We start from the raw sequence: 16,819 nt of genomic DNA, 5'->3' as shown, positions 1-16,819 counted from the left end.
AGCGACAGCGGCAGGGGTGGAGGGAAGGGGGCGCCCGGCTGCCTCATGAGCTGCTAGGAAAGGTGCAGCTTGGGACGGCCACTCGGCCTGGCCCTCTGCTGTCACTCCCGCCATGGCTCAGGAGCAGACACACACGTGCACTGGGCCGGTGGCCAGCGCGAGACAAAGCTCCACAGAGGGTCCCCGGGGAAGGCATGGGCCCCGTCCCGGCTGCCAGCATGTCTGTGCACCAGCGTCCACTGCTGTGACCCGCAGCAGCACCCTTGGTACAGAACCGGCACCGCTGTGTGTGTGTGTGAATGTGTGTTGTGAGTGTGAGTGTGTGAGTGTGTTTGAGTGTATGTCTGTGTGTCTGTGAGTCTGTGTGCTGTGTGTGTTTGAGTGTATGTGTGTGTGTGCGTGAGTGTGGGTGTGAGTGGGTGTGAGTGTGTGAATGTGTGTGTATGTCTGTGCATATGTGTATGTGAGTATGAGTGTGAGTCTGGTGTGGTATATGAGTGTGTGTGTTTGAGTGTACATCTGTGTTTGTGTGAGTGTGTGAGTGTGGGTGTGAATATGTGAGTCTCTGTGTGTTGTGTGTATGAGAATGTGTTTGAGCATATGTCTGGGTGTATGTGTGTGGGAGTGTGAGTCTGTGTGTATTGTGAGTGTGTGTGTTTGAGTGTATGTCTCTGTGTGTGTGTGCCACCAGCACGGGTAGGAGATGCTGGAGTACAGCATGGAGGAGGTGGCTGGAGACCGGGCCTGCTGTCCCGCAGCGAGCCCTTTCTGGGCAGGCTTCCCCCAGGAGCCCCTGGCCCGGGGCCGCTGTCGGGAGAAGGCTGCGCGGGGCAGGGCCGGCAGAGCGGCCGGGGCGCTTACCTTTCTTGGTCTTGCAGGGCCCGCACTCCGGGTGCACCTCGTGCAGGGGCAGGGAGATGACCTTGGCCAGCCCCGCGTTCAGCATGTACTGGTACAGGCGCTTGAAGGTCCTCTCGCACAGCCCCTGCAAGGAAGGGGTGGCACTGAGCCCACGCGCCCAGGGGAGCCGCTGGGCCACGCCACGGGCCGAGAGCGGGCCACGACCTAACCCAGCGGGCGGCAGCTGCCTGGAGCGCTGCTGACAGGAGACTGCGCGGAGGAAGAGGCAGGCAGGGGCAGCGGAGGACGCCTCAGAGTGCTCTGCCTGCTCACCTACTGTGTGCAGGGACGCACACGAGTCACACAGTCCCACGGACCATCCATGTCTGTGTGTATGCACACACGCACCACCCAGCCCTCCACGGACAACTGACATCTGTGCACACATGCACACACGCACCACAGTCCCCCACGGACGATCGACATCTACACACATGCACACACGCACCACAGTCCCCCACGGACGATCGACATCTGTGTACACATGCACACACGCACCACAGTCCCCCACGGACGATCGACATCTACACACATGCACACACGCACCACAGGCCCCCCCACCCCAGTCGACTGGACGTGCTGGGCGACGAGGCTGAGTGGGGGCGGGGCCGGACTCAGGGGGAGGCAGGGAGCCTCCCAGGAATGCAGCGCTTGACACTTCGGGTTTCGTCTTTTTGGTCTCGAGGCCACACCCGGCTGCATCAGGGCCTGCGCCCGCTCTGTGCCAGAAGCCGTCCTGGGCTCAGGCGACCACAGGGGGTGCTGGGGACTGAGCCGGGTGGCCCGTGCGCCGGACAAGCGCCCCACCCACTGTGCGACTGCTCCAGCCAGGTTCTCTTTCCTTCTCTTTCCTGTAATTAAGTCACTTGCCAGTACTGACGAATAAGAGAAGATTCTGGCTCACGTGGGAGAAAACACACACGGGAAGGCTGGGAGGCCGGGGGTCCCGCAGCGGAGCTCCCTGCAGACAGGGGCCACCAGGGCTGGGGCGGGGGCAGGGCTGCCCTGCATGGGGGGTGGCAGATCCTATTCCCGGCACCCGAGGGTCCCTCCAGGAAGGAGGAAGGAAAGCCAAACAGCAGCAGCAGATGAACAAACACGCGAGAGCGGCCGGGCCTGCTCCTGGGGGCCCCCACCGCCCCCGGCAGCCTGGCCCCGGAAACAAAGCGGAAGGTGCGTCACCACAGTCCTACTTCTCGAGTCCACGTTGCTCGGAGCAAGGCTGGCCAGACCTGACTCTGGGCACTGTGGGATGGGCAGGTTCCTGCTGCTCTGAGCCAGACACGCCCCTCCCGCCACACACACACACACACACACACACACACACACACACACACACACACACACACATGCACACAGTGTGACTATCAGTCACACATATACACACAGTGTAACTGTTTCAGCAACACACACACACATACACACACACCACACACACACACACACACACACACACACACACACGCGCGCGCGCGGAGCCCGCAGCTCACCAGCTCTTCCCGCAGCCTCCCCAGCGTCTCCATCTGGTTGGGCCGCGTGGTCAGCATGACCGACAGCTTCTCCATGAGGATGTCGTACTTGCTCCGCCTGCGGGACACAGGAGACGGGTGACGTGGGTCCCAGCCCCCAGCGCAAGCCACGGGGAGGGAAGAACTGAACGGCCAAGAACCCGAAGGTCAGGGCAAACGCCCTCCCTGCTGTGCTGTGGCCCCAGACCCTCAGCTGGGTCACTTCTACAGGCCCCGCTGGACTCGGGTTCCTTACGCCCCCGCGGTCACCCGGTGAAGTGTGCTGACCCTCACCGTGGGCCCGTGAGAGCACGGGTGCTTGGCTCTCCCAGTCTGCGTCACCTCCGCAGGTGACGTCTACCCGTAACCAGAAGACCCAGCCCAGCCCAGAGCGGCGCGCGCCCGGCGCGGGCTACCTGTCCACGTGGAAGCGGTTGAGCAGGAGCAGGATGGAGTGCTGCTGGGTGCCCGTGGGCAGCCGGATGACGTGGGACTGCATGGTGATGAGGCCACACTTGTTCAGGATCTTCCGGTGGTAGTGCAGCTTCCCGGCATCCACCCTGGGCCGCGGGAGGGGGAGGCAGTCAGGCCCAGCCCGTCTGGGGCAGCCGGGACGGCGGGCCTCGGCCCACAATCCAGCCCGGGCCCCCAGGAGAGGGAGGGGGGGCAGGGCAAGGATGCGGGAGGGGACGCTGGGGCGGGGACCCGGGCAGGCCACCGAGATGCCCAAGCCCCGGGGGCCAATCACCAGGGAGGCCATACACTCCGGTTTGTGAGCACTCGGGGGTCAAGCCTTCCTCGGGTCCTTTGCCATCAGCAACACCTGCGGCCCCTCCCATTGTCTCATGTGGGGGCCGGAGCAATAGTGCAATGGGAAGTGTCTGCCTGGCCTGGCCGACCCAGGCTCGATCCCTGGCACTCCACAGGGTCCCCAAAGCACCACCAGGTGTGGCGCCATAAAACAAAAACTAAAAAAGTCTGGGGGGAAAAAAAAAATCCTGGTTGGGACAATCACATTTCACAGAGGGGCTCTTGAAAGAGGAAGCAGGTGCTCAATCCCGTGAGCCCGGATTCAGGCGGCAGAGACGAGCAGATGCAGTGGGGGAGATGGCAAGTTGCCCGAGTGGGGGACGGGATCTAGGGCGGGAGTGGAGAGGGCCGGGGAGGTGGGGCGGTGGTTAGAGCACAGGCCTGGCACGCGTGCACACACGGTGAGCGGAGGTGGGTAAAGGAAGGCGGCGTTGGCCCCGTACTTGAACGCTGAGCTGTGCAGGTCTCGCTGCAGCTCCCCTTGCCACCGGGACCGGCCCAAGCGCTCCAGGATGCAGTAGGAGAAGTCCGGGAGCTTCAGGTCGGGGTCCCCCTCGGAGCCGATCAGGGCCCGGTAGCGCATGTCCTGCGAGGCGACCAGGATCAGCTTCTTCCCCCACCTGCGGGGCAGCGAGAGAGAAACCAGCGCGTTTAGGGAAACGGAACGGGAACCCGGACACGCGGGGAATCTTTCTTTTCTTTTCTTCTTTCACCTGTGGCCAAGTTGTGTGTTGGCTTTTATCCCCCCCGCCCCCGCCTCCCTTTGTACTCTCCGCTTGCTATATGAAGGAGAAGTTATTTGGGTTCTACTTATTTATTTATCGCTGATCATTTATTGATGACTCCCCCACCCTTCTCTCAGGTAACCCCAGGGTTATCAGCAACGCCTACCTGTCTTTTTGCTCTGTCTCGCATCAACTGTCTATCCTCATGCTGCACTCACTGAAACCATCCAACACCTACTCCACGCCTATTTTCCCCCCATCTGACTTAATCTGCTTTGCATCACTCCCTCAAGCTTCTTCCATTTGTGAAGGCAAATGACTTTTTATTATTTTAATTATTCATAATTCTCTATTATGTCTTTGTCCTTGTGTGTGTGTGTGTGGAGGGGGGGCACACCTGGCTGTGCTCAGGGCTTACACCTGGCTCTGTGCTCAGGGACCACTCCTGGCGGGGGACGGTAGGGGGGAGGGTCCTGGGGTTCAAAGCTGGGCCAGTTGTGTGCAAAAGTGAGTGCCTTAACTGCCCTGGGCCCTTGTTCTGTCTTTTTTTTTTTTTTTTGGTGGTTTCCACTTTATTGGTGTGCCTCCTACTTTCCCCCCACAATTTCAGTCCCTTCCATCTACCCTCAAAAGAGAAGATAGTGAAAGGAAGGGATTATTAGGGGTTCTGAGTCTCTTGGGCAGTCAGGGAACAGAAACCAAAACAACCACTGAATGTAACAGATTGACAATCAAGAAGTCTAAAGCGTAAGTGGGAAAATGGTAGAGAAAGAAGAAAGGAGAAAGGTTCTAGAAGCTGTCTCCCCCATTAATCCTCCAGCGAAAAGGGGCTGAAGAGAACCTCAAACATTAGGAAGTGCAGGTCCTGAGGAAGGAAGGCGGTGGTTGAGCCTGGAGAAGGAGGTCAAGGAAGGGGGGCCACCTCTTTGTAATGGGACCCTCCCCACCCCATCTCAGGGGCAGCAACAGACCATGGACACTTTCATCACTGTAGGCAATGTATAGAAAGAAGCCTTCTTCATGGTGTTCCCGGTATAGCGGACCCATGGTGGCACTGGTGGGTGGAATGACATTGTTGACAAAGAAAAGCAAGGCATCCTCGGCTCGGAGATGAATTCGCTTCCGGATCAAGAAGTAAAACTCACCAACTGTGAGATCAGAAGGCACCAGGTATTTCGTTTTGTCCAGATCTCCTATCCGAGCTTTGGGGGCCTTTTCTACTACCACCCTTTCGGATCTTCTTGCCCTCAGAGCGGCGCTTCTCGAACAGACGCTCCTCTTTATACACAAACTTCATCCTCCCAGGAACCGGGCTGGACCGGGCTGGGCTGAGGGAACCCGGGGGGGCCAGGATGGGGCCCTTGTTCTGTCTTTTAACCATGGCTGAGTCATGTTCCACGTGGAACCGTGCCACACTCCCCAGCAGGCCCCCTCCAGAGGAGCACCTGAGCAGTCTCTGTGTCTGAGTGGCTCTGCCCCTTTCACGGTGCTCCCGCTGCTGGGGGGCAGCGGACAGGTGCTTTCCAACCTTCCGATCCACCCGGGGGGACCAACACCAACACCTGTGGCTGAAGCCCCTGCTGTGAATAATGAGGGAGTCGGCCCTAGGAGCTGGGAATGTTTGGAGTCTTCGTATCTCCACGCGCGGGATTCCTGCATCCTGTATCCCCAGCAGAGGTACGACATCAGCACAGCGTCGTCTGCACAGAGCTGCATTCCTCCCGGCTGTGCACGGGAGTTCCTTCTCCACAACCCGGCCAACAACTTGCTAAGACTCTGTGGCAGCTACTCACAGGCTGAGGTCTCTCTATGGCCTTAATTTTCATTTCCATGACAATCAGTAGTGGCTATTTCTTCACATGTCTACTGGCCGGCGGTACGGCCCTCTTCTTTTAGAAGTTTATTCCAGGGCTAGAGTACGGTCAGTCGGACGCTTGCCTTGCACACAGCGCACTGGGGTTCGATCCCCGGCTTCCCGTACTGTCCCCTGAGCCTGCAGGAGTGATGGCCAGGAGCAGACCCAGGAGGAAGCTCTGAGCACTGCCAGGTGATGAGCCCCAAACAAAACAAACCAAACCAAAACTATAAGAGGGTGTATTCAAACCTTCTGCCCACTTTAGTTGGAATTTTTGTTTCGTTAATCCTTTTCAGACAACCCCAACTGGCCCACGGGTAAGGCACTAGGGCAGACACGCTGGACATTGCCCTGCTGAAGAGAAAAGTGGGGCAGGAGACTGAGGTACCTAGTGCTAGAAACAGAAGGGAAGTCCTTCCCCTCCTGCCATCAAATCTGCCACAAGTCACTCCCTTCTGGGAGTCCTGGGTGACTGGGGCAGCAGGTGATGTTGAACTACCAGCATTCCCTGGTGGATCCACAATATGACTCTCGTGATGAGAGCCTGGCAAGCTCCCCGTGGCTTCGATATGCCAAAAAAAAAAAAAACACAACCAGTAACAAGTCTCACAATGGAGACGTTACTGGTGCCCACTCGAGCAAATCAATGAGCAACGGGATGACAGTGACAGTGACTCCTTTTCATTCTCCTTTTAACATTTTCTCCTGTGGTACAAAAGCTTCTCAAAATGAATGCTTCCCGGCTGCTTTCTTTTCATTTCCCTTGATGCTGGGAGTCCAGTCCCAAATAACGCCATGGCTGATGCCACAGAGCATTTCACCAATGTTCTTGACGGGCAGCCTTGGACCCATTTTGGATTTCCTAGTGTGGATGGCGTTAGAGGGGTCCGGCATCATGTTCCTGCCGAGAGCCGTCAGGTCTCCTGAATACCACCGGGTGAAGACTCTTCAATCTCTGGACAGCCTTGGGGCCTGTGTCACAAATTATCAGTAAACGTGTGGGTTTCTTCTGAGCTCACAACTGAGGGTCGCAACTGATGGGCATGGCTGATTTTATCCCAGCACCAGACAGCTTTGTATACTGGTGTTTTATAGCCTGGAGTCAGTCAGGCAACATAATGCCTCCATTATTTTACTCCTCAGGATTACCACAGCTAATTAAGGGCTTTTATTTTTTTAACCTTTCATGAGTCCATATAAATCCTAGTGATCGTTGTTGTTGCTGTTGTTGTTGTATTTCCTTAAAAACTGTCATTGGAAGTTCTATTGGGATTATCTTGTTACCTTATTTTAGCTGCAAATTTGCTATGCGAGATGAGAAGAGTTGGCCCCGTCTTCGGGGATTACTCCCGCTGGAGACCCCTGCATGACACCCGCCAGTGCATGTAACCCACCACCACCCGCAGCGGGTAACATCCTGGAGGCGTCCCAGCACCTCTGGGCTGGTGTCACTGGCACTGGCAGCACTGACCTGTCCAGTCCAGATGGCCAAGCACGGCCCCCAGGCGCCTAAACACTGCGCACAAATCGAGAAACTGAAACTTAGAATGTGCCTGTACGACTGGCTTGTCGAGGACGACACTTCTGCTGAAGTTTAAGGTCTCTCTCCCGGACGCGGCAGGAGCTGGTTTTGTCTTCTGACCACTCTGAAACTCATTTTTTCACTGGGGAAATCCAAACATCAGCGTTCAAGGTCGTCCTGGAGATTAACCAAATACTGCCATTTCCCCGTTTCCAGGCATCTCCTGATTGGCGGCTGATCTTCGGGTTTTCACATGCTTCCCTCTTGCCCGCTGGCATCGTGCTCCGGCATTTCTTCTCCAGTCTTTTCCTTTTGCGGTTGTTTCTTTCTGGGGGTGCGGAGGGGAGTGCAGAGGTGAAGCACATCTGACCATGCTCAGGGGTAACTCCTGGCTCTGTGCTCGGGCCTCACATCTGGCAGAGCTCAGGGGACCCTCTGAGATGCCGGCGATGGAATCCAGTCGGCCACAGGCAAGGCAGGCGTCTTCCCCGCAGTGCTGCGGCTCTAATCCCTCTTCTGCAGATGTTGTTTTATGGCTGCTCTGAGCTCAGACCGTCCTTGCGGCCATTGGGTGGACTGATCTCTACCTTCGCTTCCGTGGGCAACAGCCTTCACTCTTCTTCCCGGCTCCCACGTCGTGTGGTTCTGGCGTCTTATTGCTTCTGTGCAAAATTGCTTTTCATTTTGTGAGACCCATTAACGTGTCATGCAGAGCCAATTTGGTGGTGAGGAATTGTTTTAATTTTTGTGCATGTACAAATTGACAAAACTCTGCAAGACTCTTATTTTCCTTCCCGCCCTACATGATAACCGGAGAATCGTTATCCCCTGCCTCTTGGAGGTCTGCAAGCTCTTCGTTTACGCAGGTTTCAGACCCAGAACTTCAGCGTGTAGGGGGCGGAGAGTCTCCCAGCCACTTCCCGCCTAATGCCAGAACCATCACACCAAGCCCAGCCCCCCACCTCAGCCGGACTGTCCCCACACCCACGGACATGCGGGCCCTCCTGGGCCTGAGGCCAGCGGCTGACGTGTCCCAGCCAGTCTCCCCCAGATCTTCAGGAGACTGAGTCTTTTACGGGGCTCCACTCAGATGCTCTGCCCCCCCCCAACTCTCCCATACTCTCCACAGCACCAAACACACGCAGAAACACAGACGGGCACTGTCATGGGTCCCCGCCCAAGCCCCCTGCAAGCTGAAGTGCCACAGGGCTGGCGCCCTGTGCCCCAGAACAGCTGTGGGCAGGGCCCGGACACTAGAGTCTGGAGCTTGGCTGGGGCACTGCAAGCATCTGCTAAGTGAGCCGGCAGACACATTCCAGGATGCAGAGCACTGCGGAGGGGGACACGCAGTCTGCTGGAGACCAGCACCAGCCGGGAGCTCCTGCCCTGGGTCCAGAGTGAGGAGTAACGGCTGAGAGGAGCCCAGGACACTCCCCGGAAGTCACCCTGACACACTCCCGAGTGAAGATGCAGATAGGTGGGCCGGGGGCTAACAGGCCCCCCTTCTCACTGGCCAGCTAACTTCCGCCCACAGCGGGGGGAGGCTGACCCACGCCACTCACACATTTCAGGGGCCGAGCTGGGCCAGGACGAGGTGCTGGCATCGCCCCTGGTACTCACGGCATCACGACACCCCCAGCGGGATGAGGTCCCCTTCCCCAAGGCCAGGCGGTGGAGGGCCCGCCTAGGAGAGCCTGGAGGCCACCACCCTCTCCCCGCGCGTAGGCCTCTCTCCTCAGGGCCTGCTGTTTGCAGACGCCTGCCCTCCATCACCTCGTGCACGTGGCTTTGTCTCTGCCGCCGTGTTAGCAGAGACAGAAGACATCTACCTTCCACGGCCACTGCAGCTGCCTTGGCATCATGCAGGGCCCGGAGCCAGGCTGAGTAGCCGGTGGGGTCTGTCTCCCAGAGAGGCATGTTGAGCTCACACACCAGCAAGCTCGTCTCCGTGCTGGATGTCACAAGTTGAAGGGCCATGCTTTTGCCGGGCCGGAGCAACAGTACGGCAGGGAGGGCGTTTGCCGTGCAAGTGGCTGGCAGGGCCCAGCACTCTGGAGAGCTGATTCCCCCCGAGCGCCCCCAGGAGTGATCCCTGAGCCAGGAGCAAGTCTTGAGCACTGCTGGGTGTGCTGTCCCTAAACGACACGTGCCCGGGGCCACAGGGGAGGAGATGCTGCGACGTTCAAGGGCCAACGAAGGGAAGAGAGAGCGACACAAGATTGTGCGGGCAGAGCATCCTAGCCAGAAGCACCGGCCCACGGTGCGGGGCGCGGACTGGCCAGAAGACAGAGCCGAGAAAAGAAAGGTCGAGAAGGTAGGTCGGGGCGAAGGGCAGCTCTTGCTCTGGGGACAGGGAGGAAGAGCGGGGGAGTTCCAGACATGTGACAGATGTCCGTGGGAGCGGCCATCATGGAAGGAGCGGACAGCAGTGGGGCGGGGGTCCACGGGGGAGGGGCCGGGACAGCCACTCTGGGAAGCTGGAACTGGAGACTCCCGGGGGGTGGACGGGCAGCCAAGGGACCGGGCTGGGCAGGAGGAAGAAAGACAGCAGCCCCCGGAGGCTGCAGCCCAGAGCAGAGGACGAGGCCCCCAGCCCGGCCCAGCCCCCGAGGGAGGAGAGGGAAGGGACAGGCTGAGTGTGGGGCGGCCGCACGTCCCCTGGCTCTGCCCAGCGCGGCGCGGCGGTACCTGGCGAAGGCCTCCAGCATGGTGCAGCGCGGCTTCAGCGCCTTGGTCCTGATCTCGCCCGTGATGTCCTTCCTCTCCTTGAAGAAGCGGCAGGAGCCCTGGATGCCGTCCTTGTTCTCCAAGATCATGTGGATGGGGTAGACGTCCTCGAGAGGGACCGGGTCCCTTCTGGACTCCAGAATCCCCGTCTCCAGGTCGATCTCCTCATACCTAGGGGAAAAGCCCGGGTCAGGAAGTGCCATCTCTTCTCTCTCTCTCCCCTTCTCTCCGCCCCCCCTCCGTCTCTCATGGGGCCCCACTGTGACCGGCTCAGTCCCTGCCTCACCAGAGGCTGAATGCCGGAACGAGAACCCATGCCCAGGTCCGAGCAGGGCCTGGCGGCTCCCCTGCAAACCTAGTGCCCGCACATCCTCATGTCTGGAACCCACAGTCCTGCCTCTTCCACCCAAACACCTATCTCACAGCCGCTTTTTGAAAAAAATGTTTCTTAAATTGAATCACAGTGAGCTACAGTTACAAAGTTGCTCCTGGCTTCCCTATTACAATGTTCCCATCCCCATCCCCTCACCATTGTACATTTCACCACCATCATTGTCCCTCCTTTCTCTGACCCCATCCAAGCTCGCCTCTATAACAGGCACTTTTCTTCTCTCCTCCCTCTCTCTCTCCCCCTCTCCTTCCCCCCTCTTGAGCCTTACGGTTTGCAAGACAGGTAATGAAAGGTTATCAGGTATACCCCTTTACCTACTTTCAACATCCAATTTCTGTGCAAAATGATCATTTCCAACAATCATCCTTCTATCTCACGCCTTTCATTACCATCAAACGCCTCAATTTTTATATGTCTGTTTTAAAAACGAGACTATGACTGCTCCCCCCCCACCCAAGTCCCTCTCCACCCTGGGAAGGACGTGCTGGCGGTCGCCTGTCTGGGCCGTCTCTGCCCTGCTTCCCGTCAGCCAACCAGACGAGCCATCCTCCTCCCTGGAAGCCATGCTCACGGCCTGCGAGTCCAGCGCAGGTTAAATCCCGCAGGGTCTCTTCAGCCCTCTGACCGCTGGGCCACGGGACCCTCCACTCTCAGACCCTGTGCCCCCAGCCTTCAGGTCCCTGGCCGCCCCTTCCATTGCCCACCAGTGTCTAAACGGCAGCTCAGGGCCTCACCATCGCCCGGCGTCCACCACACCTGCAGCTCCCAAGCCCTCGGGTGCTCAGTCCCTCCCTCCGTCTGTGTTTCACTCCCGTCGAGCCAATGTTTTGCTCACCAGAATCCCCACTTGGGATGACCCAAAAGAACCTCGAACTTCACATGCGCCACCATAAACCAAATCACGAGTGGTGCACTGGATTGTTCCATCCGTGACTGATCTAGAAACCTCACAGCTTCACTCTCTGTCCGGCCTAACCCTCCAGCGATTCTTCTGATAAACAGTAAATGCCTTAACTGGATTCAGAGGCTACTGATTCCTTTCATTTAAGGACAGTTAAAAAACTGAGGTCTGGGGGCTGGAACAATAGCACATCGGGTAGGGTGTTTGCCTTGCACGAGGCCGACCCGGGTTCGATTTCCAGCATCCCATATGGTCTGCTGAGCTCCGCCAGGAGTAATTCCTGAGTGCAGAGCCAGGAGTAGCCCCTGTGCATCGCCAGATGTGACCCCAAAAAGAAAAAAACACACACACACACACCTGAGGTCTGCTCCTGCTACCTTTTTTGGGGGGTTTGTTTTGTTTTGGGGCCACATCCGGCAGTGCTCAGGGATCACTCCTGGCAGGCTCAGGGGACCCTATATGGGGGTAGGGACAGAACCCAGGTGGGCCACATGCGAGGCAAGCGCTTGCTATATACCATGACCTCAGCCATGCTCTGGCAATTTGCCGATGACTTTACCTAAGTCATGTCCCCTCTTCAACTTTTTCTTTAGGAAACTGGGAGATAACCGGGTTATCTCATAACAGATGCCCAGTTTAGAGTTCTGGAATTCCCTATACGAAAGGGCAGGCTGCAGCCTCAACTCATCGGAAGCACAGTGCCAACTATTACTACCCCCTACCTCCGTTTCTACACTTTGACCAAATCTGCTTCCTCTTCCTCAGGCTTTCCAGGGATTGCCATGTTCTCAGAGAACCTTCCCGAGTAGCCCCCTCAAATGCATCCTTTGGGTCTCACTCCGGGGAGGGCCGTTTTGGGGACTGTTCTCTGCAACCTGGCCGATGCCAGCGGAGGGGCTCAGATCAGATAACAGAGGAAACTGAGAAACGTTTCCTCTGCCGCTGCTTCCTCCTCTGCAAGATGCGGGGGTGCTGTCAGCCCCCTCCCCAAGCCCCCAGGGCCCAGGGTCTCTGCAAGGCCGGGCCCCTGCAGCTGGGTCTGCCTCAGCTGAACCTTCCTGCAGCCAGGCCCGCCTTGCTAAGACTCTCAAGGTTGGTTCCTCCGGCGCAGAGCTGAAGCGCCTTGGGGCTCCATGCGAGCCCCGGGTTCAGAGTGAAAACACCCCCCCCTACCCTCCCCCGCCCTCCACCCCCCAGTCCCGTCCACGCAGACGGGCGCGCCTGGAGGTCACCAGCTGCCGTGCAATTCCCAGCTCGGCCCCGGCTGCAGGCCCGCGGGACCCCCCACCGCAACTCGGCCCGGCACGGCGCCGGCCGACACCCCCGGGCACGGCGCCCGGCGCCCGCCCGCGCGGCCAGGCCGCTGACCGGTCCTGCAGCTGGAGGTCCGGCCGCTCCCGAGGCTCCTCGTAGAAGCTGATGCCCGGGTGCGTGGCCAGCGCCCGCCACAGGAACTCCTGCGTGTAGGGCTCCAGGGGCAGCGGGAAGGGCGGCACCCGCGTCTCCAGGCGGCTCCAGAGCGCGGGCAGGCACAGGCCGTCGAGCCCCTCCAGGGCCACCTCGTCCAACAACGACTCCAGCGCGTCCATCGCCACCGGCCGCGCCCGCCGCGCCTGCGCGCACTCGGCCCGGCCCGGCGCGCCTGCGCACGGCGAGTGCCCGCCCCTGGAGGCGGGCCCCGGCGCCCGATTGGTGGAGCCCTGCCGCCCTCTCCCACGCCATTGGCCCGCAGCCCCGCGGTAACCAGGGGAACTGCAAACAGTCGACGGGCCGCTTCCGGCCCGAGCCCCCGGAACCGCCGCCTCTCGGGGATGGACGGTGAGTGTCTGCGGGGGTCCCCCGCGGGAGGGCGGGCAGCTCCCAGCGCCTCCCGAGGCCTTCTCCGGCCAGAACCTAGACCTCAGAGCCCCGGATCGCCCCTGCTTGCATCGACGTGGTCGCCGATTGGAGGGAAAGGGAGCCTTGATGCGGAGGGGGCGCAGGGGGAAGGGGCAGTGGCCTGGCCACGGTGCGGAGCCCGCGGCGTGTAGGACCCCCCCGCAGGAAGGGGGCGAGGGCGGGGGAGGAGAGGGAGAGGGCCGGGGAGGGTCCCTGCGCCCTGGGATGTGGAGCGGAGGGCTCTGGGAAGCGCCCAGCAGGGGTCGGGGCTGAGGCGGCCTCGTGGGCAGGGGGTCTGCAGGGGGGCTGTGTGTGGAGTAGGGGGTCAGGCCCGCTCCGGAAAGCCCCGGTCAGTGCCAGGATCGCGCCCGGGTGGCTGTCAGCGTGACTGCCCTGGCAGGGAAGTCGCCGAGGCCCAGAGAAGGCAAGAAGGCACTTGTCCAAGGGCAGACCGCCTGCAAGGGGGCAGAGTGGGCGAGACCCCCGATGCCCCCCTGCCTTGCCGGGGGGGGTGCTGGGGGGGTTGAGTTTGGCAAGAGATTGCCCAGGCCCTTCGCAGACGCTGGGCAAAGTCAAGTTCGAACAAGGAAGCTTCAGGGTTCCGGGCCATAGTACAGCGGGGAGGGTGTTTGCTTTGCACGTGGCCGACCCAGGTTCGATCCTGGGCAGCCCATATGGTCCCCCGAGCACTGCCAGGAGTGATTCCTGAGCACAGAGCCAGGAGCCAGCTCCGAGCACTGATGGGTGTGCGTTCTGTCCCCCAAACCAAGGCCCCATCACAGCCTTTGGTCACTCTTGAGGCATCCCTGAGTAGGATCCTGGAGTGGACAATTGGGAGCAACCTGAAAATAGGCTTCCCTGCCATCTCACTTTGAAGATGGAGAGACGAATGTCTGGGTAGGGTCTGTGCTGGAGTCCACGTCCTTTTTCTTGTTTCAACACTGCCCCTTGCTTTGGCGAACTTCTCTGTTCGTGATAGCCACTTAATGCACTGTAAAAAAAGAAAAATTAATTGCGTCCATCTGTCAGCTGCTTCAGAGCGGGCTGTGCCCATGTACTTGGAGGTGCTATAAAATGTTTATTGCCAATATGCACTTGTGGAGAGGTCGTTGTCATGTTGCTGTAGAGAAAACATTCCCAAACTGAGTTGGCCTGGCTACTCCTTAAAAAGAAAAAGATTTGGTGTTCTCCTGGAGATCTAACCTCTTTAAGCAAACACAGAAAGTGGGCCCTAGTTGCACCGGAGGCTGCCGTCAGCCCCCTGAATCCTTCCAGGGCCCCTCCTTGAGGGGGGCGGGGGTGGCAGTAGCGCCCACTTTGGGAAACGCTCCCGTGGAGCTGCAGCTCTCACGCCCTTTGGTCTCATCTCAGAAGAGCATTGCTGGGCCCAGAGATATCAGAGAGAGAGAGACAGAGGAGAGAAGGCTCCTGCCGTGGCCTCAACCCTGGATCAAGTCCCCTGAGCACTGCTAGGGGTCCCTCCTGAGCACAGAGCAAGAATAGCCCTGGAGCATCGCGCGGGTGTGACCCCAAACCACCTCCCCCCAAAGAGAGCATTGCTACTGTCTGAGACTGGTCGCATCAGAAATCAGCGCTGAGAGCATCTTGTAACACCTGTCCATTTATTAAACAAACAACAGCCCGAATAATCAGTTCTGAATGCACTATTTTTTTAATTGTTTATTTATTTTTTTTTTATTGAATCACCATGAAAAAAGTTACAACGCTTTCAGGTTTAAGTCTCAGTCATACAATGATCAAAACCCCATCCCTTCACCAGTGCACATGTTCCACCACCAAGAACCCCAGTATACCTCCCATCCCACCCCACCTCCCGCCTGTGTGGCTAATGATCTTCACTTTACTCTCTCTATACTTTGATTACATTCAATATTTCAACAGAAAACTCACTGTTATTATTTGGAATTTTCCCCTAACAATCAAACCTGCTGAAAAGGCATCATTTGATAATTTGTTTTCCATTGCTGAGAATGAAGAGTATATGAAGTTTTGGATTTCTGGTATTTCAGTAATTAAGTCCAGAGAAATTTCTGCCAGAAGTTGCGTCACTGCAAGCTCGTACCTCCGGTTAGTGGGCCCTATAAGGTGGCGGTCGCCACGCGGCCACGGTCACTGCTGCTGCCACCGAGGAAAGGAAAGGCCGAAAGAGAAAAATCTTTCCCCTCCCGGGGCGGCACGGGATTGCAGCTCAGTTCACAGTCTAGAGGCATTTCTGTAAGAAGCCGTTGGGTGCCGAAAGTAGTTAGTAGGCTTCTAGGATCATGGTCTTTTAGGAGCAGAGGAGCCGTTCGTGTGTGGCTGCTCCGGGTCTCATCTGGGCGGAGAGTGATGAACGCACTGTTTGTAAGAGAAAACCCCACTGTGTTCCCTGCCCCCTGATTATTAGTGGGCTAACTGGCTCCGTTTTGCATTTCCTTAAACCTTCATGAACTATAATAAAAAATAGCTGGACTCTCGTTTCTGTTTCGGCAACTCAGTGCTGTGGTCTGGGCTGATATGTATGAAGAAAGTCTGGCCTCACATGGGGAGTGTTTTCACGACCCTTCTTTAATGCTCCACCCAAACGTAGCAAGTCGAAGTTTCCTGAAGATTCTGGGATCTGGGACTATCTTAGTGAACTTTTTGCACTTCGCTATTTTCAAGCCCTTCAGTTCGTTTTGCCTTTTGATCGAACATTTGACACACACCACATTTGATTTGATAACCTTAAGCCTTGGTCGTTTGAAAACTATTGGTTTGTGGTATTTAGCAACTCTTCCAAATAATGCCCTTTGTCATGATATCCTACGTAGTACATAATATCAATACATAGTATTACAGGTAATATTGAACATCAGGCGGAATGCTGTTGTACAAGAGTTTTAAGTATTGGGGATGGAGACATAGTACATTAGGCACCCAAATTCGAACCCTGGCATCCCTTAAGGTCGTCCAAGCACTGCCAGGTGGAATTCCTGGGCACGGAGCCGGAAGTAACCCCTGAGCATCCCCAGAGAGGCTCACCGCCCCGTGAGCATCGGGAAGCTAGGAAGCTCAAGGTCCTGGAAACAAGCTTTCTGCTTCCTTTCACTCGGAAGCTTGACCTACATGTCAGCGAGGAACCCTGCGGCGTGTCTGCTGAGCGACAGTCATTTCTTTCACAACAGAGGAAACGCTCGCTCCCCGAGTCGGAACGCTCTGCCCATTAGTTGTCCGTTCGAGTAAATGGCATCCTGATTTGTTGCGGGTCCAGCCAGCACTTCAGATAATCACACAGGTTTTCTTCTGGAAGACTCCCCGAAGTCTTTATGAGTCCTTCCTATATTTCTCGCATAATACCCTTCTTTTGATTTTTTATTTAGACGCTGAGACCTATTCATAGAGTTTTGGGTACACAATATTCCAAGTCCACACCCACCCCACCAGAGACCCCAGGTCCCCCCCCACCCCGCCCTGCCTCCTTGCTAAGCCCACTAAAGTTTTTGAAAATCTGATAGTTTCAGTCACACACATAATAGCTTTGACACTTATGGTAACCCTCACCTGTCCACAACCCAAATCTACAAGGGCCTTGACCAGTGCCCTGCGCTGCCTCCAGTCCA

General features: G+C 57.6%; 2 protein-coding genes and 1 pseudogene across 2 annotated transcripts in view; 1 reads left to right on the top strand and 2 right to left on the bottom strand.

Moving 5' to 3' along the window:
- GTF3C1 (general transcription factor IIIC subunit 1) overlaps window positions 1-12,960 on the bottom strand; it is a 39,561-nt gene extending 26,601 nt beyond the window's left edge. The window contains exons 1-6 of the mRNA XM_004615929.2: window positions 12,708-12,960; window positions 10,009-10,218; window positions 3,662-3,838; window positions 2,825-2,968; window positions 2,391-2,487; window positions 862-985 (exon numbers count right to left, since the gene is read on the bottom strand). Of these exons, the coding sequence (XP_004615986.1) occupies window positions 862-985; window positions 2,391-2,487; window positions 2,825-2,968; window positions 3,662-3,838; window positions 10,009-10,218; window positions 12,708-12,928 (973 nt within the window). The 5' untranslated portion in view covers window positions 12,929-12,960. The remainder of the gene's footprint in view (window positions 1-861; window positions 986-2,390; window positions 2,488-2,824; window positions 2,969-3,661; window positions 3,839-10,008; window positions 10,219-12,707) is intronic.
- Window positions 4,752-5,240, bottom strand: LOC105943265 (gamma-aminobutyric acid receptor-associated protein-like; annotated as a pseudogene).
- A 145-nt stretch (window positions 12,961-13,105) lies between the features above and the next one.
- The window catches only part of KATNIP (katanin interacting protein), a 109,232-nt gene continuing 105,518 nt past the window's right edge, over window positions 13,106-16,819 (top strand). Inside the window, exon 1 of the mRNA XM_055136032.1 lies at window positions 13,106-13,157. Coding sequence (XP_054992007.1) covers window positions 13,151-13,157 — 7 coding nt within the window. The 5' untranslated portion in view covers window positions 13,106-13,150. The remainder of the gene's footprint in view (window positions 13,158-16,819) is intronic.

This window comes from Sorex araneus, chromosome 4 (genome assembly GCF_027595985.1).
Source record: "Sorex araneus isolate mSorAra2 chromosome 4, mSorAra2.pri, whole genome shotgun sequence".
NCBI lineage: Eukaryota > Metazoa > Chordata > Mammalia > Eulipotyphla > Soricidae > Sorex > Sorex araneus.
Note: the sequence above shows the minus strand (reverse complement) of the source record. Positions and strands in the feature narration are given on the sequence as shown.